Raw genomic sequence first — 27,702 nt, forward strand, 5'->3', positions numbered from 1 at the left:
TGTTATATCAAAATAATTAATTGCGTCTTGTTTTTCTTTCGCTTTACTTTTTACGGCTTTTACGTTATAGCTTTTCGATGGGAGCTTTTACACTGACATTAACATAGCGGACGTGTTTCCTCCATGGTTGTCATTGGTCGATACAAAATTCACCTTTTTGTCCAAACTCAACCGTCTCAACTGGACTGAATGTGTCTTGATAATACATATTGATAATGGAAAAGGTTTTATGTAACAACCACGGTAAGCATCTTACGGTTATTTCGTTTAAAATTGAAGTTATCTGAACCAAGTTTTATTGTTTCGGAAACACTGCTAGTCTGTCTGCAGGCTAGTCCTGTACATGACAGGGCAGTTTGTTCTGGCAGCTAATGCGCACTGTATTATTATCCTTTCCATAACCAGGCAGCGTGTGCATGTTGAAAACGGGAGTGAAAGAAGGACGAAGTCAAGGCAAAAGCTTCTACGTCTGCGTTGACAAGCATGGCTGTGATTTCAACCAAGAGGCGACGAGGTAAATATAACATGATTTCTCTACTGCCCCCCCAGGTACTACTGCAGAGTCTGCCTAGTACCTACAGCAGAGACAGACGACAAAAACAGAGTGAAACATCTGATCAAAATATTCAGTAGTATGCCTATATTGTATAATCTCTCCTAGTAGTACTACCTAGTGAATGAAATAATGGTTGCTTCCTTCCTCTGATACATTTGCAGTCACCAGCCGCTTCTTTTCAGCTGACTGCGAGGAGTTTCACCGGCAGGATGTAGCATGTGGGAAGATCACGCTATTCCCCCCAGTTCCCCAGTTGGTTTTCTGCTCTGATTAATGCTCCTCTTTTTGGTCTTCTTCTTCTTCTACAGCATCCCACCATCCCACTGCCTCAATCATGAAGGTTCAATGGTGGAACTCCAAGCTCTCACATACAATCAGCAGCAGCAGAGCCACAGGTGGGTGTGTGTGCTATCTGAAATTCATTTTCCGATATAATAAAAAAGCACAGAAAAGCTTGGAAGATAGAGCACTACACTCAGAGCGTGTGAACACAGGTCCACATGACCACATGACGCGTGTGAGCGGCAACACGCACTATGGGCACTCTGAGGAAACGAACGAATGGAGCAGCAGAGCGCCAAGAGCAGATGAACAGCTAAAATGGCAGTAGCAAAATGCTCCAACAGTGGACTGATGGGTGAATTAAACAGTTGGCTAACTGCTATCTAGTATTCAGCCAGTGTTTCTAAAACTGATTAGACAAATTGTTATCAGTAGTATGTCTCATCATCTCTTACATTGTCATCCTCCTCACTGCCGACACAAGCTCTTGCACAAGTGGTGCTACATTTTGTATCATACATATCGATAGGAAAGTTTTTCTTTGATCCATTTCAGAACTGACAGTTGACCCGTTTGTTAATTCATACAGAAAGAGCACGCTCTACTTCTTTAGACAGCTACGCTCTCGTTTGAGTGTAGAGCGTCAGATTGAATTAACGAACACACCTCAGGTACCCTAGTCTTGTTTACATTTAAAAGGTGCTAGCATTTTTACTTCAGTCAGTCATAACCACCTGAAGCTGTGACCTTCAGTTTTCAGGACTGTCTCTAAACGCCTCTCCTCTCCTTCTTCAGCTTGTTCTACCGCTGTGTTGAGGGAAAGAAAGCACGACAAAAGTGGTGTGGAAACATCCCCTGGACCACCGTAAGACACCCGACATAATTACACATCTACAAATTTCACATAGTTACATATTATATTAATATACAGTAAATATTGTCACTAAAGTGCCCATGGCTCATTAGCTTTAGAAGAGAACATCCCTTCTGTGTTATGTAGATAGTTCAAGTTCTTCTTTGGCACGTTTGAAACTAGAAGTTTCCAACAGGATTCCCACTGGTCATGAAATTCCTGGAATATAATGGGATTTAGAAAGAGGTATAAAGACAAGGAATATCAATTAATTTTACAAATGGGTCACTTTCCAGCAATATAGTTTGTTGTTTAACACATTCCTTGTTATGGAAAAGTTATTGACATTTTCTTCAGGAACACAGTGGGTCAAAGTTGCCATTGTTTAAATAGCACCTCATTTTCAAAGGGGGCATGTCGAGTCCCAGGTCCTTACTTGTGAGGACCAACCATGAGTTCTCAAATTAGTGACTCAAGTCCAAATTAAATTACTCGAATTTCCACTTCTCACGAATGTGATTTGGTTTTTCTGTTGGTCCTTTTGTTTCTCTAACTAAGGTTTTAAGTTCTGATCACATCCCTGATTTTATTTTTGATATATATATTTTTTCAAATGTTCAAAATAGCCATTGTTTTCAATCCCTGCAGCCAGACAAGGAGAAGAGGAACCCTCTGTCTGACAGACAGCTGCAGCCGTCCTGCCTGCCGCCCGTCCGAAACCCCTTCAAGGCCCCTTGCAAGACAGACAAGGACTCGGAGTGGAGGAGGGTGCAGGGTGGAGGAGAGGAGGAAACCGGCCAGATGAAAGGAGGAGGTGAAGAGAGCGGTCAGAAGGTAGATGGGGAGAGTAAAGGAGAAGGAGATGAGGAGAGCCTGTTGGACATGTATCGAGGGAAACAGCTTCCGCTGGGGATGAAAGTAAAGAAGAGGGTTTCAGACGAGGAGAGAAATGGTCCCAAAGCTGACGGTGAGAAAAAGATGGCAGATGAGATGCAAGACAAGACTAAAGAGAACCGCAAAGAGGGAAGAGACGCAGTGAAAACATGTTCTACTGCCGGCGTCAAGTCTCCTCACGTTGATAAAACCCCAAAGCATCCTGACAGGGATTCGACCCAGCAACCACCCGGTGCTGTCAGAACTGCCAAAAACCTTACGGGTGAAGAGGCCCACTCTGAGATGAAGAAGAGTGTCTCTAACCCTTCTCCCAGAGACACCGCTAACACCAAAACCAAACTAACCAAACACCCAGACTCCAGTGGAACCACAGATCATAAAGACAAACCGAGATCCGAAACCCAAAATGATACATCACAGTCTAACCAGGACAAGTCTGGAGGATCTGCAGTGATCACCAAGTTTGGGGAGTTTAGTGATGATGATGATGATGATGTCCAGTTGGTGTCTGTGAAGCCTGCTACTCAGAAAACTCCTCCTGTGACCACCGTCCAGAAGACCCTGACCTCCTTTCCAGGTTTCCAGCCGGCCACCCAGGTCAAAGGTCAACAGGAAGACCCCAGAGGGCTGCACAGCCTGCTCACCGCCCAGCTCAAACAGAAAAAGGTGAGGGAGTTAATTAGTGTATCATCTACCTTCCTCATTAAACTTTTAAAGTTGCACTAGGCAAGTTTGCACTTGCGCGGGCCCCAAGTGGCAGTGGACAGTAACTAGCTGTTTTGTTTTGTTTTAGTTTGAAGGGATTCATTACCCAGAAATCATGTAATGTGACAACAAATACCAGGTTTGTGTCATGTCAGACTTACAGCTTAGAAATACAGCTGCTGATTGGGAAATAACATTCACATACATTCAGTCTCCTAGTCGGACATGTTTGTAGGCCCACTTAAGCGATAGTGATTATTAGTTTGATGATAAAAGTTGTGTTTTTGTGTTTAGTCACCCATTAGCTAAACAGTCCTTGCTGTCTTACCACATGTATGAAACAGAGGTTATGCTTTAATGTCTCTCTGTATTTATCCTCCTCCATTCAGGCCACTCTGTCGGTGGTGAATGTGTCTGCTCTGCCTGATAAAGGCCAGAGGTTGAAGACTCAGGTCAAAGAGCTGGAGGATGCGCTGGAGTCTCTGAGCCTCACCGCTGCCTCTCAGCCTGGTAACGCCTTACTGTCCCTGCACCACTATACTGCTAATAAAAGTGTTATAAGCTATCGCATCTTTGCCCTCAAGCAGCTGTTGCAGCACTTTTTTTTAAGTCTATATCTATCTATCTATCTATATAAATTTGGCAATGTGGACTCTGTTTGTCTGTTTCAAGAAATTTGTCCGGCCACAGCTATGCCGTTTCACGTGCGATCGGGCTGAAACTTTCAGGAAGTGTAAAGAGCACCCGTGCGGGATTAGGGCAGATATACCCTTTTCACGGGGGCCATTTTGTGTCGAAAAGGCAGGGTGAACACAGGTGCAAGCAAAACGCTTTGCACTTGTGTTTACCCTGCCTTTTCGACACTCACTGACATCATGTCATCAGTGATGAGATGACACGCAGCAGCGGAGCTGCATGCTAGGGATACCCTAGTGTTGTAAGATAGGGATAGGGTCTATTGGAACTGCAACAGTAATCAGACTTTTTTTTATTCTTTTTGTTATGTTGCACAGCAGAATTGAATTTGACATACTGTAGCAGCACAAATATGTCTCTGAGTCAAATGTTTGTGGTATCATTCCTTTCACCCTCTGACTTCTACAAAAGAAAATAACATTTGAATTTTGCTAATCATTCTTGTGTGTAATGTTTCTTATGTTATAGTATTTCTTTGTTTAGACGACTCTCCATTCTATGTGACTAATGAATTTGACCGTTTATCGCTGTCAGTGTCAGCTTTCACACAGGAATGTTGACATCCTTTTCAGAGTCCCCGGGTGAACGTAGCGGCGGTGCTATCGATCCAGCTCCTGCTCGCAGCCAGGTCAACCCGTTCAGTCGGCAGGGCGGGACCATCCTGCTCCCCGCCCCCCCGGTCCCACGCCCTGCTACCCACCAGGCCTCAGGCTCCCTGGGCCTCCAGCTCAGCCAGGGATTCACCCAGATGTATGGAGGTAGGCTGAGAGAGAGAGAGACACCTTTTTGGATTCTGAATTTGTATGATGAATATAGGGAAATTCTATACATAGCTTGTCAGAAAAACCAATGTTGATATTAGTTCAGTTTTTATTCTGCTGTAGTAATCACAAATGCGACACTTGACCATCACAGTTTCACAAGCTTTCCATCCAGATTATTTTATTTTCACTTTGTAATGACATTTTTAAGTTACATTCTACCAACCCACGCCATCGCTATAATTCTACACAGTCAAACTTTATTGGCATTGGACTTTTATTTATTACTGCATCATTGTTGCATTGAATCATAAACCACACATCGGCTTGCGAATCGTATGGTGATGGATAATCTCATCCCTAGTCGTTTAGATTTATTACAGAGGTTTTCAAAGTAGGAGGCGGGCCTCCACATGGGGGCTTGTCTGAGGGAAGGCCCATAGTGAAGACTCCTGATTGGTTACTTACCCTGCCCTTCCCTGGTGTTCAGTGGACCCGCAGGCACAGGCGTATTACGGCGGCAGAATGACTGACAACCGTCTGCTGGCGGTGAAGAACGCCACCTGCGAGGCCATCGACCATCTGCACGGCTCGCTGGAGTCCTGCCCCGCCCCCGAGGCTGAGGCCCCCGACCCCCGGGGCATCAAGGTCTCATCCTCCATCACTCGCTCGCTCAGTTAGTTAGTAACGTTACAGCTGAAACACTGACAGAAAATAATTATTTGACAGAATATTGCAATTGTGATTTAAAGATGCGCTTTTCTTGTCATAACATCTTTAGGTCCGCTCAAGATTTCTTCCCCTCGTTAAAGGGCTATTTCTTTGCCGCAATCGCTAAGTGCATGCTCTTGTTGGGAAATTGTTTCAAGTGCCACATGACCTGTGCAGTAAAATAGCCGGTGCATGTGAGAATTGCTTCAGTTGTTGAGTCTAAGAGCCTGGTCTTCTACCTGCTCTATTTGTAACGCGCCTTGAGGTTGATTTTTACAGTTAACTGCTGGATATTGATGACAGCGATTTGCTCCAAGTGATTGTGATGTCACAAATTATGCTTGTGGAAATGGTCTTTTCAGTGAGCACAGAGAAACTTTCCACTTTCAGCAGATGATTGTGAAAACAGCCTTCTAGTGTCAAACTCTGCACATACATCATTCTGCACAGTGAAGCTCAAACATCCAACTGAAGGAACAAGAAGAAAAACCCACTTTTGAGTGGAGGAGGTCTTTAACACGGTCTTCCTGTAATTGGTCGGTCAGGTGTCACTCCTGCCCCATCAGAGGAGAGCGTTGGCCTGGTTGCTGTGGAGAGAAACTCAGAAACCCTGTGGAGGAATTCTGGGTGAGTTCATTTATTTTCTGCATATGGAGTCAGAAATAAGCAGCATTGAAATGCCACATTCAAAAACACATCTTTTAGGCTGAAGAAAAGCCTGGAATTATAGTCATTATAATCATATTTGTGTACTTTAGTTAACCGTTATTTGGCCTTCAAAGTCCATGAGCCTTTCTACTCTCAAAGCAAATGATTAATGTTTAAGTGGTGTTAAAATGTATTGCTTGTTACGGGATGATGGGTTACTTAAATCTTTCACTCACAAAAACAATGAAATTACCTTTCCTGCATTTTTGGGTTTACTAAGCATCTCGCACGCTATGCGCGCTCGATTCCTGGGCTCGCCCGCCCTGCGGCTCGCCGGGCTGATCCTGCAGCTCGCATATGCAGCTCAGCTGCTGCGTGGCCCTGCCATTGGCTCGCGCGCGCAATGTCTCCCTCTCTCTCTCCCTCAGTATCTCTCTCTCCCTCAGTCTCTCCCCCTCTCTCTCCCTCTCCTTCACTCTCTCTCCCTCTCCTCCCTCTCCCTCAGTCTCTCTCGTGTGTGTGTGTGTCACTGATGACATCATCAGTGATGTCACAATGCCTATGACATCACTGATGACATCATCAGTGATGTATGACATAATTTATGATATCACTATGACATAATGACATCATCAGTTGCTTCAGTTGCTCAAGTAACATCACTGATGAGATCACTTATGACATCATCTGTGATTAATGACATCACTGATGACATCATCAGTGGGACAAAAAATGTCAACAGAGAGACAGAATAGAGATTGCCCAATAAAAAAGTGAAGCACTTAATCAGGGTGTCTTAAAAATATTAAAAAGCATTGAATTTAATATTCTCAAAATGAGGCCTTAAAAGTATTGAATTTTGTTTACAAAGGCCGGTCGAGTGTTCAGCTTGTTCACTCCTCGCCTGACTGCACTCGGCTACTGTCTTTATGCTGTTTAACTTTTTATTAATAATTAAAGGTGAAACGGCAAAAAGAGATTTTCTCTATGGGGGATTAATGAAGTATCACATGGTTGTTGTTTTTTTCTTCTCCTGCCTGGACTTAGCGGATGACATGGGTCTGGGGAAGACTCTGACCATGATTGCTCTCATATTGGCCAAGAAGAAGAAGGCAAAAGAGGAAGATGAGAAGGAGAAGAAGCTGGAAGGTTGGATCTCCAAGAACGGTGGGTAGAGCCACTGTTTCACTGTTTCCATCTGGCAGACAGAATATTACAAGACATTACTGTCCATGCAATCATAATATCATTCCCAAATTCACAAGAGACATAAGTATTATTTCTAATGTCTCCACTTGTAAATGTACTGACTTCTGAGAATGACAGATTAATTGCTGTTGTGTTGGTGACAATTGAATAAATAAAAGGAAATGTCCCAAAAAATAGCATCAGCATATACGGTAGTTTGATACATAGATTATACGTTAGCCTAGTTCTAGACTCCTGAATTGCGCCCATTTTTCAGATTTTGTCGAGCGATTTAGAGAAGAATGGTAATAATAATGGTATAATATAATAATGGTAACAATGGTAATGAAACTGCCTTTCAGTCTGAAAATTAGGCTAATTATACGAGGAGTATTTAGTTGTTTTTTTGTGGTGATTTGAAGCTGCACTAGGGAACATTATTATGTAAAATTCCACCTGTCATCATCCTAAATCAGAAAGCGGGGCTGCGACAGAGCAGAGCGTCCACTCCCTTCCAACACTAGCGCTGTAGATTCGCTGTATTTGCCCAAATTAAATTCTGGTGTCAGGTTTGGTCACTTCTAACCTGACTCTGCCAGACGGGGGCGGTATTCTGGCAGTGTCAGGTTTGGTCACTTCTGCCCATGCAGGAACTTCGGAATCCAAACTTGAGAGTGAAATCCAAGCAGGCTCCTAAAGGGAAAGTCAACGTAATGCAAGTGTGGGAACTGAAACGTCTGGCAGTGTGTTTTGGGGTGTGACAGTGTTGATGTGTCCCTCCTCCAGACTCCAGCCTGCTGGTCTCCAGAGGCACGCTGATCATCTGCCCTGCCTCCCTGGTCCACCACTGGAAGAAGGAGATTGAACGACACGTCAAGAGCGACAAGCTGAGTGTGTACCTGTACCACGGCCCCAACCGCACAAGGAGTGCCAGAGTGTGAGAGCACCGCACGCACGCATGCACACACACACACACACACACACACACACACACACACACCTCTGTACTGTACCACTACAATGTGCACTTCTACCTATTTGTTCTATGTTTCCGGTGTTGGTGTAAAATTGTTTGGCTACAATTTCAGCTCGGGCAGGCATTTGATTGGCTGTACATCGTGCACGTGGTGGGATTAACGTGGGCAAAATGCCGACAGTTTTAGATTAGCTAACAAGCTAACGCTAAACTACTGATGTTATCCGACATGATACCATTAAAAATATGAATCGGGGTTAGGGTTAGGGTTAGACCCAGTGGCCAAGCCCACCCCCTTTCCCAGGAAGGTGCGGAAGTCTTTGTTTAAGTTGTAATTCCTCGAATGGCCACTCGGGGCAGGGGGCAGTAGGCAGATCTCCCCATGTTAAAATGCCCCTCTTTGTAACATGATTAAACATCTTTCCAGTTAGGGGTGAAACACTGTTTTGGTCTATATAGCTAATTTCACCTTTTCATAACAACACGTCTGTGATTGGTCTAAAATATGGAAAAGCTTATCCTTTTATCTTCCAGTTTGTTGCTTTTGTTTACATCTCTCTCTTTTCAGCACTAGATTAAACAGTAAAATGAGTGAAATTGCTTCTGTTGTTTTGGTCACCCCTGTTTCTTTTTTCCCTTGCTTATGGTTGCCTCTTTAATCTTCATGCACCCCCTACTGGCATGTAGTGTAACTATACTAACAATACAAAGCTGCATTGAGTTTACACAAATGCTTTGTGCAGCACTGTATTCGAGTGCGTTTCTATTTCGGTCAAGTTCAAGTTCGGTCTGGAGTTTGTATTTGACCGATTTCACATCAATGGATTGTTTTCTTGTCTGAACCAGGGTGGAAAAGTTTGCATTATATTTGGTTAGTTTAGGGCCATTGCAAATGAACCAGGGCTTGTAAACAAAAGCCACATGACTCAGAAGTAGAATGTTTATTGGACAAACTTTTGATCAATTTGATTCCAGTGACTGTGATGGACATGTCTGTCTCTTCCTCTCTGGTGTTCATACCAGTTAAGAACACATGAATAAATAGCTGAATATGAGCATCAGTCAAGAGTCATTTTGTTCTGCTAGGCTTTCCAGGCACGAGGAACCGCTTCCGTCTCCATCTACCCAGGCATTTTGGGGTGGTTTCCTGTAGTTGGTTGGATTACGTTCTCTCTCTAACGAAGTGCACCACAATTCTTTTGAATGTGTCCATGTCTGTCTGTCCCCCAGGCTGATGGAGCATGATGTGGTGGTGACAACATATAGTCTGGTCTCCAAGGAGATCCCCATCAAGAAGGAGGAGGCAGAGCAACCCAGCAAGGATGCTGACCATGTGGTAACCATGAAGATTCAATTTACAAAAGCATTATTGAACAAATAAATAAAATGTATCAAGAAAAGCCTGTTTTTCTGCCGGAGGAACCTCCATCATATCAGAGGAGAAGACACTGACTGGATATCATTTATTAAAGGCCAATATCATCCCAAAATATTGTTCTTTCCCATTTTCAAAAAAATATAATTGGCTGTAAAAGTCATTGAAAGTGGCTGGTGAATTTTAAAATGTACTACCTACTGTGGTCGTGTGTGTGTGTGGGGCGGTAAAAGATCCACTAACACTGGATCCCGTCTTGTGTCCCCCAGCCGTCCGGCTCGGGCCCCCTGCTGCGGGTGGCCTGGGCCCGCGTGGTCCTGGACGAGGCTCACAACATCAAGAACCCCAAGGTGCAGACCTCACAGGCCGTGTGCCGGCTGAGGGCGCACGCCCGCTGGGCCGTCACCGGCACGCCCATCCAGAACAACCTCCTGGACATGTACTCCCTGCTCAAGTAAGGAAAGCAACTCATGCTGGTTACACCAGAGTATCTGCGGAGTCTTGAGAAGTATTAAAAGTTCATAAATCAATTTAGGGAAAATGAAGGCCCTTAAAGGAACTTTTTGTAAGATTTCCCCCACTAGATGTCACGCTGGAGCTTTAACATCAAAACGTAAACACAAACAATCAATAAAACACAGAGCCACGGCTTCCCATGCCACCCTAAACACTCACATTGCTATGGTATAGCGTCTGCTATCTACACTATGCAACGCCAGACACCCGCCTGCCATCGAGACACGCATAGCGAGCCACACAGCCAACATCGTGCATTGTAAACACAGACCAGGAAATGCACAGTCCCAAACTGTGATACAAGCAGAGACTAACCTTATTTTAGAGACTAACCATGGGCGCTTTATTTCCTCAGTCACAGTCATGGCTTGATCCAGTGTTATGCTGTCGAACCTCACTGGGCAACTCTGTCCATTTATAAACGTGGACAATAGCTAAATCCACAGAAACGAAGCAGGAGCCTTCGACCTGACGAAGCAGCAGGCTGACTACAACAAAGTTTTCACAACACAGTGTGGCTTCTTTCACTGCTTTCAACACAATATCTTGCATGCCTCTCTAGATATCTAATAGTGCTGAATCTTACAAATAGTGCCTACAAAATACTTACAAAAGTCTTATCGCCATTTGAGAGGTATTACATTTTGTAGCTATTGTGGTGATGGTGTTAAATGAGCATATCGTCTCATACCGATCGCAGACCCCTGAATTGAATCAATATCGTATCGTAGGCGGCAGACTTTGTGATATCAGCAAATATCATATCGTCGTCCAAAGAATCTATATCTTATTGTATCATGATTAAACTTGTGGTTTACACCCCTATCGCTAATGTGACGAATGTGGCGTTGAGGTCTTAAAATATATTGAAAAAGAATTTAAAAAGGTCTTAAAAGGTATTGAATTTAACTTCAGGATTCCTGCATCTACCCTTTACACAGTGCATCTACCCTTTACACAGTCTTTGTACTGGAGATCTTGGGCTCTGTCTGGTTAGAAGGTACCATGTCTTCCTTATTTATATGCAATGCTGAGAGACACACCCCACACCTGGGTCAAGTAGTATTGGGGGGGAGGGGATGTTGCAGTTACTATTTGCAAAATGCTCATTTTAAATAGCTTTCAGCTAGGCATGGGTCGATTTCCGGTTTTACCGGTTCGGTTCGGTGTACGAGCCCAAACCGGTTTGATCACGTGCAAATCGAAAAAACCTAAAAAAAAAAATTGCCAGTCCATTCTGATTGCACTATTGTTCGTATTAGCCTCTTCTCAAGTTGCACTAGTATGCAAAAGTCTTATTTTGTTTATTATGTTGATGTTTGAAGAAAAGTTAAGCTGAATAGTTATGAGAAATAAATACAGGGTGTGTTTGTTACACAGGTGTCCTGCTTCTTTTTATTCAGTATCATTGCTGGTTGACAATACCAGCTTAGAGGTGTATTATCGCTATCAGGTGGACTGAAGTTGCACTACAGACAGTTATGGGCCACACTCGGGAGCCCTGCTTAAAAAAAAAAAAAAAAATTAATTAATTAATTACAAATCGAACCGGTATACCGGTTCGATCCGGTTTAGACGGCAATATCGAACCGGTTTTAAAATTTTCAAACCGACCCAGCCCTACTTTCAGCATATGGCAGCAGTAAGGATTGATAACCACAGTGATGTATTTCAAATATTTGTTAGTACATTTTTCTGTAATTGACATCTGTCTCTGAAGTTTTCTCATATTTTTTTTACATTAATGGTCAATGAAATAATGCTTTTTTTCTCTGTTAAAACTAAATCAGCTGAATTTGCTTATTCTCTCTTTCTCAGGTTCCTGCGTTGTTCTCCGTTTGATGAGTACAAGCTGTGGAAATCTCAGGTTGACAATGGCTCTAAGAGAGGAGGAGAGAGACTCAACATCCTGACCAGGAATCTGCTACTGCGCCGGACTAAAGGCCAGCTGGACTCCACAGGGAAACCACTGGTACACGCCCACATCTCTTTCTACTTCTATCCTTAGGAGGACCTTACATTGAGTACATTCATTCTCTGTTTACCATACCTGCCAACATTGGGCTGTGAAAAAGAAGGAGATTTTCTGGGGTATCGGCGAATGGCTTAACCTCATTGCCCCCCGTCCCCCCCCCCCCCCCCCCCCCCACTGCCTGCTCTGGGTTGGGTTGCCAGGTACCATGACACATATCCTACAAATTGGGAGATTAGCGGGATAAATTACCGTAATTTCTCCCGCTAATCTCCCAATAGTAATTTAATTACCACTCAGGAGCTCAGCGGGAGAAAGTGTTAAAAATCGGGAGACTCGGGAGATTGAGAAAAAGAAAACTGCATGTCTTGGTCTTGTGTGACGTGGAGTCCTGGATGTTTCAGGTGTCTCTTCCTGATCGGACCTGCAGAGTTCACCGACTCAAACTGTCTGCAGACGAGCAGGCAGTGTACGATGTGGTGTTTGCCCAGTCCAGGTAACACGCACACATCATCCCATTTATGCAACTGTAACACATTGTAACAGCATTTATAAGAAAACCTGCCCCTCCTTCCTACCATTGTTTTTGTGTCCCTTCTTTATCACAAGGTTGCTACTAGGCAGTCATGGTGATGAATGAATGATTAAAGCTTTCCTAATCTAATCATTGACATTGGCAATATTGAAACATTTATTGAATTGTGATTTTGTGAATTGTGATTCATTAGTTTTGAGGAATTTGACAGTTTTTCCCACTTTCCCAGAGTCAGATACAAATAAATGCCTTCATACAGAAATTGTTCATGCATTTGGCATAGTGAAGTATGTCAAAAAGCAATATCAGGCTATCTTGGCTCAATTGTTGAGTGTGTATGACTATGGGATCAAATAACATAATCATGATCCCATAGGCACCCAGGAATTGAGTGAGGGCGGCGCCCCTTTCCAAGCTTTGTCTGGGGGGAGGCCCACAGTCTCATTTGAAAACCTCTGATTTAGAACATTCACTGGAGCTGAAAGTAGTCAACATGTTGGTAAAAGTGTAGTAAAATAATTTGTTCTTTAAACCATCGGGCATAATAAATGTGTATTAGTGGTGATCTCGCAAAATAATCACAATTATCATTTTAGACGTAATTGTGCACCGCTAATATTGCATTTCAATATCAGTGCTTTAAGTTAGGCGTTGTCTCTCGTAAGTGTGAGAGAGTGAGCTGCCTCCCCACAGAGAATCCCCACCTCCCAATTATCATTACCATTATTACTATTATTGTTGTTTGTTCCACTCGGGCATAAAAACGAGTTCCAAAAATGTTGCAAACATCTTTAGCCTATTCACTTCATCTAGAAGAGACAGTTTGGCTTGAGAGGAAGTGTGAACAGGAAGTGTGAACACAATCGGAAGTTCTGATTGTGTTTACACTTCCTGTGACTCATAAACCTAGTCTGACTCATATGTGAGTCCAACTAGGTTTGACCAGGTGAGTCAAACTAGGTTGAGCAGGTAAAACAGCCTGCGTTTTGAACAGGAAGTCGTGATACAATGGCTCAAGTGGGCGGGGCTACATAAGGTGAATATTCTTTAAGATTTTAAAACATCTTTATCTTCATTTAAACATTTTAAACATCTTTATCCACTCTGAAGTACTTTTAATCGATTATTTTTAACACCATTATAACTAAGTGGGATACCCGCCCCGTGCAGTGTATCAAGTGTAAATGTTGTGATCTCTGCACGTTCAATCCGTATGGACTGTGTGCAGCGCGGAAGACTCCTCAGCTCCATAAATGTCGTAAAATTACTCGGAAATAGCTCCTCAACAGATACAAAAACATGAGCATATTTATGTGTTTGATGTACATACAAAGAACCAGGCCCGGCGTTAGGGGCGGGCCTGGCCGGGCCGGGCCCCCCCATTCAACAAACTGGCCCCCCCATTTAAAAAAAAAAAAAAAAAATTGCTAAAAACGTTTTTTCGTTTTAAAGCAGCTACGAGCAACTTTTTCGATTGTTATTAAACAGTATAAATTTAATATCAATGCATCACATCTTACCTCTAATAGTCGACGAGAACAAAGCAGGGTAGTCTCGCTTGAACCCCGAGTGAATCGGCCAGTGTTAAGGTTCTTGCACACAGAGTCCGAATTGTTCGCTGCGTTTTTTTAATCCGTCATCCGAAAAAAACACGTCACGCACAGATACCTTGCACACTGAGTCCGATGCGTTAATTATCCAATATTCGTTGCGAAGATTCGCAACGAAAAGAAAACTACCGCGATCCTATTGATCCACAACTGGCAGTGTGTCTGTGTGGCTCTCTGTCTCTCTCCTCCCCCCCCCCCCCCTTCCCCATACACACACACACACACACACACACACACACACACACACACACACACACACACACCGCGTCCCGCATTCCAAGCTGGTCTGCAATCACCCGGCACATTCTGTCTTTTAATTCCGAATCTCTGTATTCCTGCTTTGCCATAAAATGCTTTGTGCTGGGAGACGAACTGAATTAACTTCTCAGATGCCATTTTTCATTGTGAATAGCAACACTACGGCAGCTCTGGGTGGTCAAACACCTGTCAAAACGATTTCATGGATGCGGAAAAACGCAGAAAATCGAACCTCGTCCGAAAACTTAAATGACGGACGTAATTGTCGGACTCGGTGTGTCAATGATGATTGACACAAATGAGGTCGTATTTTTATTTTTTTCGTGCGTCAATTTCGGACGAAAAAACGGACTCTATGTGCAAGGACCTTTAGTGTGTCTGTAGCCAGGGCAGATCAGGAAGTGAAATGAAACGGTTTGCAGCAGCCACTTCGGCCATAACCACAAAATAACTTCCAAAAAACCTGTTAGAATATAACGAGAGATGTTCCCGCGAGTATGCGTGGCGTTCACATTGTTTATGTTATGTTGCTAGGCAGCGCAAACGGCGTAGGAAGGCAGCTGCGTTTCACTTCCTGGTTTCACTTCCGCGTTTCACTTCCGGGTTACCCGGTCCGGTCGCTCTAGAGAGCCCCCTGTTGGCGCGTGTTTAGACAGACTATAGACTTAATAATCACCTAAGGGAGCAATCTCAGATACACACGGCTTTGGTCTCGTCGACTATTAGAGGTAAGATGTGATGCATTGATATTAAATTTATACTGTTTAATAACAATCGAAAAAGTTGCTCGTAGCTGCTTTAAAGGTTAAAACGGAATCTGGCTGTCATTAGACATTGATTAACTGAATGCTATTGCTAACTTATTTTGAACATCCATTTGCAATGATTCTGGCTGGATATTAAAGTCCCTGGAAACCAGAAATATTTCTTTATTATTTAGCATTTTGAGTTCATCACATCACAGGACCCTATGTTAATAAGCCACCAGCCAAATTTGAACGATGATGAACGTCGCAAAGTATATAAATTTAGGTTTGACAGTCGTGGCAAAACTCATGAAATCAGTTATTTTTTAGAGTGTATTTTCTCCCGCGGAATGTGTGGGCGTGTCCCGTCTGCAGCAGGTTTTCCGAGAGAGAGAGAGCGCGAGACAGAAGGGGGGAGGGAAACGGAGAAAGAGATCGAGTGACACAGCACTCGTGCTGTGGAGTGTCTGTTTAGCTGCTTTCACACATGTCTGGAATTCAGGAGTTATCTAGAGGCCATCCGTATTGGCTGTCATGTGTGAACAGATTTTCGAGGCTCATGCGCGCTCCCGCGAGCCTCATCCTAGCCGGAGGGAAGTGTAGCCCCTGCCCTACACACAGGGGCGGATTGTCCCCCCCCCCCCCTCCAGAGCTCCGTGAAGTAGTCAGCTCGTGAGTGCATGAGGACAGACAGAAAGCCAGCGTGACAGATTATTATTATATAAATAGTCGATGTGAATGAGCGAGCAAAAAAACATCATGCAAAGTTTTTCGAATGAAGCGCCTCAAACCTGCTCCGTGTGCGACTGTGCCATGTTGCTGGATTGAAAGGCTCATGGCTCTGATCCGATTTCATGTCTGCATAGCTTCGCACAGCACACACATTTAATAAGCATTTTTGGACGCGAGGGTCGTCCCGCTTCCCAGTATTGGACATCGCTAGGTAGTGTATCTGGATCTGGTTACGTTCATGTCTTTGATTTAACGTTTACACAGCGTTTGTGAAGATTCAATGGCAAATGGCAGAACCGCAAATTCCAAGTAGCGTCAAATCAGGCAGTATAAAACGAAAACTTCCGGGTATAACCTTCGCAATAAATAAAGTAAATGCACGTGTAATGTTTTTTGTGTGTGTTTCGAAAGATACAGAACGGAGATAAACTGGAAGAATATCTGCTCCCTTCGAAAAGTCAATTTTAACCCGTAGTGAGTCGACATTCAGATTTTTTGTTACTAAGTAATACAACATTTATTTTATTTTGAAGGTAAAAACGTCTAGCTTCCTGTATTCTGTATAATTCTAGTAGGTTGGATGCATTTTAGGCATAGGACTGAACATAGCAAAGACCTGTTTTGTTTGTAGTGCTTGCGACTCGAGGAAATCGATGCATCTGGGCGTGAGTTGTAGGGTTGTTTAATTAATTAGTTACTAACGTTATGCGCAAACGATTATATGCCGTGAACGTTAGGCAGTTATCGCCCATTATGTATTTTTCGTTTTCACAACTCGTGTGGTCATGCCCAAATTCCCCCACCCCCGCCCCCTCTCTACTTTACAAACTCTGCGGAGGTGCTACTCATGTGTGAAAGCAACATGCCTCATGTGTGAAAGGGTACACTTCACGTATCATCCGGGGCAGGCTCAGTGGGGGGCAACCCTCACCTGATCCGGAGTTCATGTGTGAAAATAGCTAGAGTGTGTGTGTGTGTGTGTGTGTGTGTGTGTGAGAGAGAGAGAGAGAGAGAGAGAGAGAGAGAGAAACCTCGCGTCACCAGCCTGTGTGTCTCTCTCTGTGCTCTCTCACAGAGAGAGAGAGAGAGAGAGAGAGAGAGAGAGAGAGAGAGAGAGAGAGAGAGAGAGAGAGAGAGAGAGAGAGAGAGAGAGAGAGAGAGAGAGAGAGAGAGAGAGAGAGAGAGAGAGAGAGAGAGAGAGAGAGAGAGAGAGAGAGAGATGACAGCCAGACTGCGTGAGCTCCGCCCGCGGCTGATTCGCGCAGAGGAGGCTGCACAGCCATTGTGCAGCCAGCATGGCCAAGTTGTGCATTTTCTTCTCTCTGATTTTCCCCATCACACCGCGCGGCCCACACTTCCCCTCAAGTTGTCTCCCCACACTTTGAAAACCGTTGCTTTAAGTGTTATTGTCAATCTGACATTGTCTTCCATACATTCAGACAGGAAGTGAGGTGAAATGTTGGTTCACTTTACTCTTTTATATGAGTTTGGTCACTGAGTGAAGCAGTGAAATGCTTGATGACTCCACGACACAACAGAAAGGAAATGGAGACATCTTTCTTGACTACTGTTTTGAATACATGGCATTTCTTAGAGCAAATGGAAAACTGCAGTGAGCTTGAAAAAAAACCTGGTGTCAGGTTGGATTGCTGCTTGAAGCTTTGCTTCGCTGTATCAGGCAAGTTTCTTGCTCAAGTTAGAGTGAAATTGCATCTGTCTTGAAAACTATCATGCATGTTTACCAAACCCTCCCTGGATAAAGGTAAACAAAAAAAGACACTTTAGATTTTGAGATGATCAGTTTCTCTTCTCTCCTAGATCTACACTGCAGAACTACCTGAAGAGACATGAGGGGAACGATCTGAGCAACGCAAACTCTTCCACTGCCAATCCCTTTGACAAAGGTGAGATATCGACTGGATATTTAATCAGTAATAATCAAGGATTTAAGATTTAGACTTTAGAGCATAGCACTAACACTGCCTGGGTTGCATGTGCAGCTGTCCACCCATACTAAAATGCATAATCACATCACATGATACTGTAACCTGCTTTGGATTTTTTTTTAAGTCTACCACTTTGTATTATGGGTTTCTTTGTGTGGTGTGTGGAATTCAAGACAAGCTGTTACAAACTGAGTGCCCCAAGTTTTGTGTGTATGCGTGTCCCTCCCCCAGTGGCCCAGGAGTTCGGCGTGTCCCAATCGGACCCTGCTGTGTTGAGTTCCCAGCAGCCTCAGCAGGCGTCCAGCACTGTCCACATCCTGTCTCTGCTGCTGCGCCTCCGCCAGTGCTGCTGCCACCTGTCTCTGCTCCACAAGGTACACACAAACGCACACACACACACACACACACACACACACACACACACACACACAGTGCTGCTGCCACCTGTCTCTGCTCCACAAGGTACACACAAACGCACACACACACACAGTGCTGCAGCCACCTGTCTCTGCTCCACAAGGTACACACAAACGCACACACACACACACACAGTGCTGCTGCCACCTGTCTCTGCTCCACAAGGTACACACAAACGCACACACACACACAGTGCTGTAGCCACCTGTCTCTGCTCCACAAGGTACACACAAACGCACACACACACACACAGTGCTGCTGCCACCTGTCTCTGCTCCACAAGGTACACACAAACGCACACACACACACACAGTGCTGCAGCCACCTGTCTCTGCTCCACAAGGTACACACAAACGCGCACACACACACACACACACAGTGCTGCAGCCACCTGTCTCTGCTCCACAAGGTACACACACACACACACACACACACACACACACACACAGTGCTGCTGCCACCTGTCTCTGCTCCACAAGGTACGTACACATACACACACACCAGAGATGCTCACAAGTCACTTTTTGCAAGTCCAAGTCAAGTCTCAAGTCTTTGAGCTCAAGTCCAAGTCAAGTCTCAAGTCTTTGAGGGGCAAGTCCAAGTCAGGTCTCAAGTCTTTGAGCTCAAGTCCAAGTCAAGTCTCAAGTCTTTGAGGGGCAAGTCCAAGTCAGGTCTCAAGTCTTTGAGCTCAGGTCCAAGTCAAGTCTCAAGTCTTTGAGGGGCAAGTCCAAGTCAGGTCTCAAGTCACACCAAGTCCAAGTCAGGTCTCAAGTCTTTCGTCACAAGTTTTTGTCAAGTCTCAAGTCTCTTATGAATGAGTGTTCTATCATCTGCTGCACACCATCTGGTCTGCTTAGAACACTATAGCTAAAACTAAGGGATTCAAAGCATGTACTGTATTATCCTAACTCTTTATCTATTAGAATACAGTAGCAGCAATGATTAGAGATGACATTAGTAAACATTTCCTTAATGTTAATGCACCAAAAATATATAAATAAAAAATACAGATTGTTCACAAGTCCCAAACCTCAAGTCTTTGAGACGAGTCTCAAGTCACTGTGTGTGTGACTTAAGTGCGACTCAAGTCCAAGTCCCCATCTCTGACACACACATAGTGCTGCTGCCACCTGCCTCTGCTCGACAAGGTACGTACACACACACACACACACACACACAGAGTGCTGCTGCCACCTGTCTCTGCTCCACAAGGTACACACACAGTGCTGCTGCCACCTGTCTCTGCTCCACAAGGTACACACACACACAGGGGCACGGTGGCTCAGTGGTAGAGCTGTCGCCTCACAGTTAGAAGGTCCTGAGTTCGTTTCTCGCCTGGGACACTGTGGGCGCTGTGGTTGTGTTCCCCCCCATATCTTCAGTGCCTACTGCCCAGGTGGGGTATCTCGTCGTAAGGGCCTTTCTCTCTGTGTGGAGTTTGCATGTTCTCCCCGTGCTCCCCCAGGGGGTTCCTCCGTATATAACCCCCCCACTAAAAACATGCAGAAGATCAGATCGTCATCGTCATCCGACCAGTGACGACAACATCCGAAGTTGGTCCCCGGGCGCTGTATGAGAAAGCGACCACTGCTCCTGGCCTGCCCCCCCGGAGGAAAGGACATGCCTGGATGGGTTAAATGCAGAGGACACTTTTCACCGGCCACCGTCAGCATGAGTGTGTTGTGGCCGCATGCATGTATTGTGGTGTTCGTGTGACAATAAAAGACGGGCTTTCCGTTACGAGAGAGTTTTTTTGTCCGTTACGAGAGTGCTACTGCCACCTGTCTCTGCTCCACAAGGTACACACACACAGTGCTACTGCCACCTGTCTCTGCTCCACAAGGTACACACACACAGTGCTACTGCCACCTGTCTCTGCTCCACAAGGTACACACACACAGTGCTGCTGCCACCTGTCTCTGCTCCACAAGGTACACACACACACACAGTGCTGCTGCCACCTGTCTCTGCTCCACAAGGTGCACACACACACAGTGCTGCTGCCACCTGTCTCTGCTCCACAAGGTACACACACACACACAGTGCTGCTGCCACCTCTGTCTGCTCCACAAGGTACACACACATAGCTGTTCTAACTGTGCTGATTCATAAAATCCCCTTGACAGTTGATGATAGAAACACAGTTTGTGGTGTTGATGTGATAGATAGATAGATATAAATGAGAAAGAACACGCAACACAACATAACTTTTAACAAACACACAATAAGGTAGGTGAAAAATGTAGAAACATATATACATAACAAAACTACTACAGCGTTCTTACATTGCATTGTGCGTTTTACCTTAACTGTCCACTTCAGAGCATATTTACTTACAATATTAAGTGTCTGTCTCTCTCCCTCCCTCTGGTCAGACCCTGGACCAGTCTGAGCTGCAGGGTGATGGGGTGGTCTTGTCTCTGGAGGAGCAGCTGAGTGCCCTGTCGCTCTCATCGGGCCCCTCAACCTCCAACCCCAAAGATAGCGTGACCCTCAACGGTAGCCGCTTCGCCTCACGCCTCTTTGACGACACCAGCGACAGCACCAAGGTGGGCCACACCTAATGCTTTGGGTTCCCCATTCTCGAGTGGAATTTCATTCATTTTTAAACGAGAGAAAGTTGCAAGGAAAGTTTTAATAGGGCAGAAAATATGTTTGAAAATGACAACATATTTGGAGGGGAGATGATACTAGGGTTGTGGTCTGGATCAAGACCAATGACTCAATGTTTTTATTTTATTTTTTTATTTTTTTCACACAATAAAAACAGAAACGGATAAAACTGCAAACAGGACAATAATGTGCAGGTAGAAACAGGAAACCCTGGAAGTGCTTATTCAGGGTCTCTACCTCAGAAAAACAAATAGACAAATAAAAGAAAATCAACATAAAAAATAAATAAAAAACAACACAAAAAACAAAACAAAAATGATGCTGAGATTCTCCCTTTCAAAACATTTCTCACTTTCCAAACTCACTTTCCCATCCATTGGAATTTGAAGAGACTCCCCTGTTGGTTTCCTAATTAAAAATGAAGTAACTTCTTAATCTCTCCATCCAGATTTCTGCCATCGTCTCTGAGCTGGAGGCGATCAGACAGAGGAGCGACGATCAGAAAAGGTAAAAAGCCAGACTCGTCATTCAGTTTTTAGTCTGCCTTTCTTTATCCAGTGATATCCTAAATCTATCTCCAGGTACTTATATCTTTATAGAACAAATTAAAATGAATTAAATTAAGGAAATATTGAACACGTTCATAAATGTCCTGTCTACATTGAAACTTTGAAGCAGTTTCCAGGAAAAGATTGAGTGACGTGCAAGGCCTTTTTGTATTTTTATGTCAAAATCTCATTACTTTTACTTCCTGATTAACAGAAAATCTTGAGTGATGACCTCATGCTGATTTTGACGATGCTTTTAAAATGCGGCTTCATCGTGAATTTATTCTCCTCTCACATGTACTGAACCCGCTTTGTCCCATCTGTCCAGTGTGATCGTGTCGCAGTGGACCAGCATGCTCCGCATCATGGCAGCTCACCTGCGGCGGCTGGGCCTGAGGTACGCCGTTATCGACGGGACGGTCAACCCCAAGCGCCGCATCGACCTGGTGGAGGAGTTCAACACCAACCCCAAAGGCCCGCAGGTAACTGAGTCCAACCGAGGGGTTCCATTTAGAGGAAGTCCAGTGGATTGAATTTCTGTTTCAGGCCCACTGTGTGCATATTTATTTCCAAATCAACTAACATAATAGGTTGCATTTTACTACAGCCTTATTCCAATGAATTAACTTAACTGTCGAAAAGTATTATAAGGGCACAGTTACACTTGGTAAGAACTGGGTACGGGTAATTACGGACTAAAAAACTTTGGAATGCACAATTTGAACTACAGTACTTCAATTTCATAGGGGGGTCATCAGAACAAATGCTAAGGAGCAATGGGTTTTGTTTCCCCTCTCTCTCTGAAATATTGAAAAAATCTTGAAAAAAACACAATATGCTTATTAGTATTGTATTGCAGTCCTAATATTTTTCCAAAGGTTAATACAGTAGAACAGTGGTTCCCAACCTGCGGTACGCGTACCGTAGGTGGTACTTGCGACCCCTGCTGGTGGTACTTGGAAGGCTCTGTGAAAAAAAAAAAATTTTTTTTTTTTTTTTTTTTTTTTTTAAGTTTTTGTGCAAAATCCATGGTGGTCATTAGTAGTAGTTTTCAAACATGTGAAAGTGAAATAATAATAATTATTATTAATATTATTGGCAGTGTTTCTCAAGGTAGGTGGTACTTGCGCCCCCCCTGCTGGTGGTACTTGATCCCTGGAATCCCAATGTTTAAATTATGAAGTGGATCAAAACGGGAGGGAATCGTAAAAGAGCTGTAGTAGAGGAGAGCAGCAACGATGAAGCACAAGGAGGTGAAGACAGCAGTCAACCCAGCACAAGTGCAGCTGCTGCAGGTTGCACATAGGCTGCAGGTTGGAATAAATTTGCCTCCTGCGTGAACTGTGCATAGCTGAATACAGGCCCGTAGCTACCATTGAGGACACCGAGGTCATGACCTCGGTCCCCAGATCTATTAATCTGTCATTGATGTTTTAATGCGACAGTTGATCGGAAATGCAACAATTTGCTTCCTCTCTGTGTGCTATAGAAGAGAGATAACTCACAACATTCCGATTTTGCATTGAGGCTAGATTGGGGCTAGACTTTGGGGACAGTTCTATTGAAGTGAATGGGTAAGTAACTCCCCTGTAAGTGATGTTTGTGTAGATGGGCCATTGTATTTAATTGAGCAGTATTCTGCCATGTGACCTGTATGCAGAATATAAATTATATCATATGGGGAGACATTTATTTTTTGTATCATTTTAAAGCAACAGCACAGTAAAGAGGATATTAATCTAACATGATGTATGTAGTTCTTTATAGATCTAGCCTCTTCATTTTGCTCTCAAAGTGCACCAGATTGAAGCATTTTACTTTAAAATGGACAAAATTTTCTATCCGGGGGTGCACAGCCCCCCCTGGTCCCCCCACGCCGCGCTAAAATGACCTCGGTATTACTCAAACCCTGGCTACGGGCCTGGCTGAATAGACTGTATTTTAACGTCGGTCATATGGTGGTACTTGGAGAGCCAACTACTTTCTCAGGTGGTACTTGGTGTAAAAAGGTTGGGAACCACTGCAGTAGAATATGTAGTCCAGTGTGTGAAGTGTTGCCTGACATTACATATTGGGTGAGTATGTATAACATAGGGGTGTCACGATACACTCAGTTCATGATACGATACACGATATTGGGTTCACGATAGACTCGGCTCTCAGTCTTAATCCGTTTCACTACTGTAAGACTGAGAATATTACTATTTAAATCTGTTCATAACGTTAGGTGGTGCTGTTGGAAGCCTTGCATCGGAGAACCAATCATGAGTGTTGTGGGCGGGCCTGCTTTCTGGGGGCAGTGACGCTCATGCAGAACCGGTGTCTCGCAAAACATCGCCGTGTTTGCGGAGAAACATATTAATCACTTAGAAACAAACATAACCTGTTAATAGGATGTGTTTCATCCGGCCCCGGCGGCTAGAGGTCTTTCCCCCAGCGATAAGCCCGACTCCTGAGGCTACGTTACAGAGCCTGCTGATGACTACACAGCGCTTCACAGTAGCAAGCAGACCACTTCCGGGTAGGAAAAGTTATTGTAAAATAAACACCAGGTATAAACTCTCTTTGCAGCACATCAGTGTCTTGCTCTATATTGGAACTATGAAACATTGCATTGCCGCTACCAAATAAAATTCTAATAATAAATGTAGGCGTGTCTGCTGCCGGCCGTTCTCACCGGGCTCAATGAACCAGATTTGGAACAGTAAATTCCCAGACGTTTGGTGGTTAGGTGGCGCTGTTGGCGCCGCTCACCAAACGTCTGGAAACCGAGACTAGATTCACGATAACGATACCATACGATATGATATTTTAACAATATTTTTTTGCGATCGATTTGTAAGTTCAAACAAAGCAATGAAAAGGAGAGCGAGCATGCAATCAGATGCAGATCAGTGCCACCATGTTCAGCTTCTTTTTCTCGCGATATGAGATTTCATCTCAACGATATACATATTGTCACGTTTTGATGTCACAATATATCGATATTGTGACATCCCTAGTATAACAGTTTGTGAATTTGTGCTCCAGGTGATGCTGGTTTCTCTCTGTGCTGGAGGGGTGGGGCTTAACCTCATCGGAGGAAACCACCTCTTCCTCATGGACATGCACTGGTGAGACGCACACACACACACACACGCACATATGTGTGCACACACACACACACACGTACACACCAGACCTGGATCAGAGTATATTTGCATGTAATCTTTGGTGTGTGTTTCACCAAATTGACACAGCAGATGGGTGTGGTTTGTCACTGGTCAGCACATTGTCAGATAGGTTACCCGCCACAGGAACGTATTTGAGAGTCAAATTAGTGTCGTATTATGTTACTGCCTCTTATCTACACACTGCCGGAATCATACTGAAACACACACTTTAAAATCAAACAACTCAAACTGGAAACGGGAAAAAAACAGAATATTAATTCTGAACTATTCCTTATTGGGTTCAACATGACACATAACAAATCCACTTCTCACACACAATAGGTAATATCAATCAACTAGCGACATGTATTTAAGATTGAGTGGGACAGTAGTAGAGTTTTGAGCTGCTTGTGCCTCTGACAGGAACCCGGCCTTGGAGGACCAAGCCTGCGACCGCATCTACAGAGTGGGACAGCACAAAGACGTCACCATCCACAGGTACCAGTCAGCACTTTGGTGTGTCTGTGGGCATGCGTGTGCATATTAATAAACAGATACGTACGTGTGTGTGTGTGTGTCCAGGTTCGTGTGTGAGGGCACGGTGGAGGACAAAATCTCCACATTACAGGAGAAGAAGAAGGAGCTGGCCCAGAAGGTGCTGTCAGGAACTGGAAGCTCCTTCACTAAACTCTCCCTGGCCGACCTCAGAATCATCTTCGGCGTCTGAGACTGACTGTAGGTGGGTTTCCAATCCACTAGGTTTTATGTGCATTCTGAATTTGCACGTGGGAACGCTGCAAAACCTGTGGGGTGGGTTACTCAAAACATTGCAAAAAGGTTTTTACTTTTTTTGAAAGTTGGTGTATTGATAAAAGATAAATGTGACTAAGTGCAGTGGAAACAGATTACACTAGAAGTGCACTCGATGAGTGCAAAGCTCCGCCAAGGCCGATACATCCGTCCGCTGTGATATGCAAATTTTGAGTCCCCAGCCACTCCCCCTTGAACCACAACTCTATGACCTTCCTATCCCTAGACCTTCCTATCCCTAGCCCTGCCCTCTTTCCTGAACACCCCCCCCCCCCCCCCACCACCACCACCTACATCCCCCTAGCCACTCCCTCTAACCACCCCTCGAACCCCGACTCTATGACCTTCCTATCCCTAGTTACTTTTCCCTAGCTCCGCCCCCCTCCCTTGACCCAACCCGGATCGGATCCGCTCCAAAATTGTATGGGTTCTTCCTTGGCCCCTGCTACACCCTCCCACCCAGTTTAAAAACGAGCTGAACCCAAAAATGACTTTTTATTTTGTGCACCTATTTAATAATGTATGCAAAAAATCACAAAAATCGAATTTCTTTAGTTTTTCACATCAAAAGTTCATTTTTCAGGATTTCATTTATAACAGTAATCTACAGTATGGTGACATCAGCTTGTACTATCAAGTTTCTACCCCATATCAACCAATCATATTACGACATGACAGCTGTCAATCAATAATTTCGAGGAGAACATTCTGCAGGCAAAATGGCTGCTACTGCCTGTAATCTGGCAGATTTTCTAGCCCATCAGGGGTGGCCAAACTTTTTTGGTTGTGGGCCGCATACAGAAAAATATAAGGAGTCGCGGGCCAAACAATATTAAGCACAGCAGTTTTCGCTGCAAAAACATTTGACCAGAAAACCCTTGTGCCATCAAAAATGTAATTTCTACCTAAATAAATATATGACACATAGTTTATTGATGTGCTCACCTATTACAATGGGTATTTCTGTAGGTTTTCAAATTTTCTTTTCCTGTGCCAACAGGTTAAGACAGAGATAATTTAACATAACATTAGTATTAAACATTCATTCAGTATTAAAAATGTTTAAAAATAAATAGACCAGGTCGGGGTACTCAAGTATAACCCATTTTCAATGGTTTTACATTGAAAAAACGAAATGGGGAGAATTCATTTTTTTGTTTTTATTTTCCGTTTTAAACTTTAAAACAGAAAAACGGAAAAAGTTTTTAGCAAAAGAAAAAAAAATGCTAAGTTCATGGCGGGCCACTTAAAAATGGGCAGCGGGCCGCAGTTGGCCCGCGGGCCGTAGTTTGGCCACCCCTGCCATAAACTAACTAATAACTTGGCCAATAAGTATGTAACATACAAAATAAAGCAAATGGTAATGTCTTCATTTGATGTACGGTACCTAGAATGCATAGGACATGTAACTGGTTTGTTAAACTCGCATTCCAGGAATATTGTATTTACTGTGGCTAGTCGATGCTCCAAGCCGGCAGGCAGCACTCTTCGGCATACACTAAATACACTTGTATGGCAAATAAGTGGCACATAGGCACAATTTGAAGGTTTAGAGACTGTCTGCTGCTGTGTGTTTTTAACTAAAGAAAACTGCAGGATTAACAGGCGACTCACTTCTAGAATTTACATTTTATTCACTTACAGTAACTGCTCGGTGGATTATATGTATACCGAATTGAAGAGTGGCACCTGGTAATCCATTTATGGTGAGCTTTGTGGATAATCAACCAACTTTAAATTAATTAATTAATTAATTTGTTTTTCATAGAGCTCGGTCCCTGCCTCCAAAACAGCGGCACATATCTGCCGGACGTCTGCCTGCAAGTATCAACTCCTAATATTTGCATAACACTAGTGGATGGAAAGGTGCATCATTTCACATTTTCTTTTGTCTATTTTTTGAAAATTCAGTTATAATTTGTGATACATTTGGATGGAAACCCAACTTGTTTAGCAGTTAAGAAATTATTGCCTACAGCAGCCACTGCAGCACTGATGTAGGATAGCTGCAGCTTTCTATTTATCTTATTATTTTACCCTCACTGTTGTTATCTCTTCTGTTTCCTTGTCCTAAATGGTTGTTTGTGTTGGTTTCACTTATTTTAAAATGTGCTTTTCAAATAAAGATTATTATTATTACACTATACTGATTTCTCCCTGTTTTCTGCTGGTTAACATGTACAAAATAATTGTACACGATCG

The 27,702-nt window shown here is 43.8% G+C and overlaps 1 protein-coding gene across 1 annotated transcript; it reads left to right on the top strand.

The window, feature by feature from the left end:
* The first annotated feature begins 135 nt into the window (after window positions 1-135).
* Window positions 136-27,314, top strand: ttf2 (transcription termination factor, RNA polymerase II). Its single transcript, XM_083638141.1, has 24 exons — window positions 136-243; window positions 406-514; window positions 865-951; window positions 1,634-1,703; window positions 2,340-3,251; window positions 3,680-3,800; window positions 4,559-4,744; window positions 5,238-5,395; window positions 6,004-6,085; window positions 7,154-7,273; window positions 8,081-8,231; window positions 9,501-9,606; window positions 9,915-10,099; window positions 11,980-12,133; window positions 12,538-12,629; window positions 17,833-17,918; window positions 18,192-18,334; window positions 20,753-20,926; window positions 21,439-21,497; window positions 21,867-22,020; window positions 24,569-24,651; window positions 25,114-25,188; window positions 25,273-25,429; window positions 27,269-27,314. The coding sequence occupies exons 1-23, from the start codon at window positions 216-218 to the stop codon at window positions 25,415-25,417; spliced, it is 3,480 nt and encodes a 1,159-aa protein (XP_083494267.1). The 5' UTR covers window positions 136-215; the 3' UTR covers window positions 25,418-25,429; window positions 27,269-27,314.
* The last annotated feature ends 388 nt before the right edge of the window (window positions 27,315-27,702 follow it).

Source organism: Poromitra crassiceps (assembly GCF_964638095.1).
Source record: "Poromitra crassiceps genome assembly, chromosome: 6".
In the NCBI taxonomy this organism is placed as follows: Eukaryota; Metazoa; Chordata; class Actinopteri; order Beryciformes; family Melamphaidae; genus Poromitra; species Poromitra crassiceps.

Bases quoted from the DNA above. Each gene is read 5' to 3' on its own strand.
- ttf2 (XM_083638141.1), top strand. From the start codon at position 216: ATGGAAAAGGTTTTATGTAACAACCACG. The intron at 1,704-2,339 runs GTAAGACACCCG...CAATCCCTGCAG, and splicing joins GAAACATCCCCTGGACCACC to CCAGACAAGGAGAAGAGGAA. The intron at 5,396-6,003 runs GTCTCATCCTCC...TTGGTCGGTCAG, and splicing joins CCGACCCCCGGGGCATCAAG to GTGTCACTCCTGCCCCATCA.